Source organism: Pinus tabuliformis, chromosome 4_1 (genome assembly GCF_031772625.1).
Source record: "Pinus tabuliformis cultivar Carrire ecotype Pingquan chromosome 4_1, CPIR1, whole genome shotgun sequence".
NCBI classification, from domain to species: Eukaryota; Viridiplantae; Streptophyta; class Pinopsida; order Pinales; family Pinaceae; genus Pinus; species Pinus tabuliformis.
Window position 1 is genome coordinate 546,712,075 of NC_142303.1, and position 3,752 is coordinate 546,715,826.

A 3,752-nucleotide genomic window follows, 5' to 3' on the forward strand; every position below is an offset into this window, starting at 1 on the left:
AAAAAGCAGAATATTTATATTATGTGGTCCAATATACAAATATGATACAACTATTGTATGTTAGGTATATTTATCTATCAGATCCAAAATAACAGCACTATGAGCCGAATATAACGTATGTGGGAAATAAACAGCAAAAACATAATAAGACGTATTAGGATGTGAAGCAAAATTGGTACCAGACTATGCGACCTAGAAAATATGATTATGTACCAGGCAACTGAAAATCATGAATCTGGAAAGAGATGTTGTCCAAAATAACCTGCATCCTCCATACTCCTTGAGGCGCGGAAAGCCCCAATTTTGACAGAGCATCAGCTTTACTATTCTTTTCCTGGCCAATGTGAGAGATTGAGAAGTCCTTCCATTTATGCCACAGCTTCTCGATCCAGCTCAACCAACCGGATAGGTGGATATTTTTTATGCTGTTTCTGGACAGAACATGGTCAATGGTGACCTTGGAGTCTCTGTAGATATGGAGATTTTGGATACCCAGGAAGTCGGAGAAATAAATGAGACCAATGAAAACCATAATTTCAGCTTTGCTACTGGTTCCGGGACCTCCGTTCCAATATAATTGAATAGCTTGATCTTTTTGAGTATTAATGTATACACCGCAGGCGCATATGTTGTTGTGGCTAGCGCCGTCGAAATATGCGCAGGAAAATTCATAGACAGCGTTTGTCTGATGAACCAGCAATTTCTATGATTTCCAGGTGTACACAGAATTTTAAGGTAGAAGTTTGTCACTTAACCATGCTGGTTGCCTAAAACATTTTTGTGTGATTAATACAATTTTTAATAGTTTATAACAAAATCCTGCAACCCAAATCACTTAACCTCGTAGTCTAAGCGATGGGCCTAACAGCCATGCCTCAAAATTTTAATGGGAATTCTCGCTAGGCGAAAACATGGTAGAATGGAGAGCATTGAATTTGGTGTTGGGTCACTGATTTGTCATCATTTTCACTTGTTTTGTTTTTCATTAAGCTATTATTTCCAAACATTCATTACACTATTTTACTCAGTTACCATCATTTTCACCATAATTTTTCAGAATGTGTTTTTATATGTCTAAATGGTTAATTAAAATCGTTTTCTTTTATTTTTAGTAAATTAATAAAAACTTTGTTTGGTTTTACTAATGATAATTTTGTTAGTCCAATTTTCTGCAATTAAGTCAAATTTTCGCAGCTATCTTCATGGTTGAGGTAGTAGCACCACTTTAAAAGGAAATTTGGCACATATACATTGTTTCTAAAAGTTCCAATATAGATTTCTATTAGTCACATTCCACCCAACTCTCACGTGTAGATCTCCAACATCAAATCAAGGGAAAAAGGCAACAGTTTTGACCAGTCAACTTAAAATGCCTTTTCTGAGCCAATGAAAACAAATGTTGGAAAACAAAAACATGTGTTTTGTTCAAGACGAGCCCAATTAGGTTCTCTACATGTAGTTTTCTCAAATTCATTACCATTTGAGAGATTTTGGAATATCGTTGAAGCCTTATTTTGTAGATTACGTGAATATACGATTTTTCAAATTGTCATTTAATGCACAGTGAACAAGGGTGCCAGAACGAGTTGTTTTTAGCAAATTCGCAGCAATTCGCGGCAAGAAGATCATTATGAACAGAAATTTTTCAAAACATATTTGATTTTATTCTCAAATTGATTTGTTAAGATTTCATGGCCATAATTCATGCAATGAAATTCTGAATTTCTAGTTGCTTCAAAAATCTATAAAACATTGTAATATGTTTGATCAAAGAGATGGTGATGGTTTCAAAAACCCTATTTTGCAATTAAAATGGTTTCTTTCTTATTTTCCTGTTGTGCGATCTCCATGCGTGGATAATTAACTTATGAAAGCTTGATAGTGCTACCTGCTTCACATAGGAAGGCCCCCTGGAGAAAGAAAGGTCTTCATTCATTAACAGTTAGTATTTCAGTTCATATTTAGATTTTTGTCAATTTATTTGAGTATTTGAGTTTTGATTCTTATATACAAGTTTGAGATTGTTTTTGCTAATAATTTTATTGGTCAGGGGAAGAGAGATTTCATATGCACATGAATAGAGAATAATCTAACATAGCAGTAGAAGTATAAGCTTTACATTGTAGTGATTTTCAATTACGGAACTAATCCTTATTTAAATTAAAATAGATTCGTTTGTAAGTGTAATTTTATTGCAAAGAGTGATTTGATTCAAGTACAAGTGTGATTTCAATTTAAGCAAGTGTGGTTTTCAAGAGTGATTTTCATTCAAGTACAAGTGTGATTTATATTTAAGTAAGTGTGATCTTGAAGAGTGATTTACATTAAAGTAAGTGTGAGGGTGATCATTATTTAAGTAAAGTAATTGATTTCATTTTGTATGAGTGTTTTTTTTACTTACATAGCTATAGAGAAACATGTACATTTCCATAACTCAAATTGACTTAAGAATTGAATGAGTAACAAAGACTCTTAGCACATACATTTCATCTGTTTACTAGCCATGATTGATAATTCATATAAATAATTTAACATCAATTAAATTACCAAATACTTAACAAACCAATGAATTTCCTAACTCTAATTAATAATTCATATAAATAATTTAACATCCATTATATTACCAAATACTTAACCAAACAAAAATAATTAGTTTTAAATTTGGTACAAATTAACATGACCACGGTTCAAAACTTGTATCTATTTAGAGATACCTTGAATATTGACTCGTACCTGTTTAAACATGTTACGTATCTTTCACGAAACGATATTGACATTTGAAGTCATCGTTGTTCCGCTGAATATTCAAGAGCACAGCAGAAGTATGACAAGTTCATTAAAAGCGGTTATTAATAATAAAAATCAGGATAAACCTACGTATTCTAAATCTTAAAAGTACCTTACAATCTTATGTTTTGAAGATATCAATAGAAATACAGCTTCCAGCTTCCTTGTGGAGAATTCTCTTGGTCCAGGTTCTTGATGTCTGGCTGAAATCATGATGCCTTTTCAACCCCAAGAATCAGTGCTCTTTAACCTAAATATTGCTAAAATAACCTTCCTGAATCCGCCATTTTAGTATAAAGCTTTTTCTCCAGTGCTTCTAGGATTTCATTTTGAGGCACATGAACAGCATGAACTTGTTATAGTTGGAAGGCCTTTAGGCCAATAACTCTTGGAGCCCATTTGACTCAAAATTAATCAAGGCTACAAAGAGCTCTTCCTAAGGCACTTTCATTTGCATCTATTTCATTGAAATTGAGCTTCAGGGAATTGCTACTGTATGTCTTTCCATTTTGACGGTTAGGTCAAGCTTCATAGTTTTAAGAGGTTTATGTTCACCTCCTTTTTCTGGTTCTTAATAATTCTATGAAAAATTTGAGTCCCTTTCAAAACAGAAAAGTCAAATTATGAAGCATTTTACAACACATTAAAAAACTCAAAAATCCAAAAATCAAATGGACCTGCATGTTATATAAATAGTAAAATTATGAAGCATTTTACAACACACTAAAAAAACTCAAAAATCAAATGGACCTGCATGATATATAAATAGATAATTCCTTGAAAATGTGAGTCCCCTCGAAAACAAATAGTATAAAATTATCACACGTGTTACAACATTTAAAAAGATAAACAAATAAAATGCATATGTTGTTACATAAATAATAATTCCAGGAAAATGTAAGTCCCTCCTAAACAAAAAGATCAGAGTATGTAACTCAACATCAACATCATCATAATTATAATTA

General features: G+C 32.3%; 1 protein-coding gene across 1 annotated transcript; it reads right to left on the bottom strand.

The window, feature by feature from the left end:
* Positions 1-205: 205 nt before the first annotated feature.
* LOC149177004 (uncharacterized) lies at positions 206-872 on the bottom strand. The gene is made up of 2 exons (XM_089421632.1): positions 867-872; positions 206-685 (listed from the first exon to the last, which is right to left on the bottom strand). The coding sequence occupies exons 1-2, from the start codon at positions 870-872 to the stop codon at positions 206-208; spliced, it is 486 nt and encodes a 161-aa protein (XP_089277758.1).
* Positions 873-3,752: the final 2,880 nt, after the last annotated feature.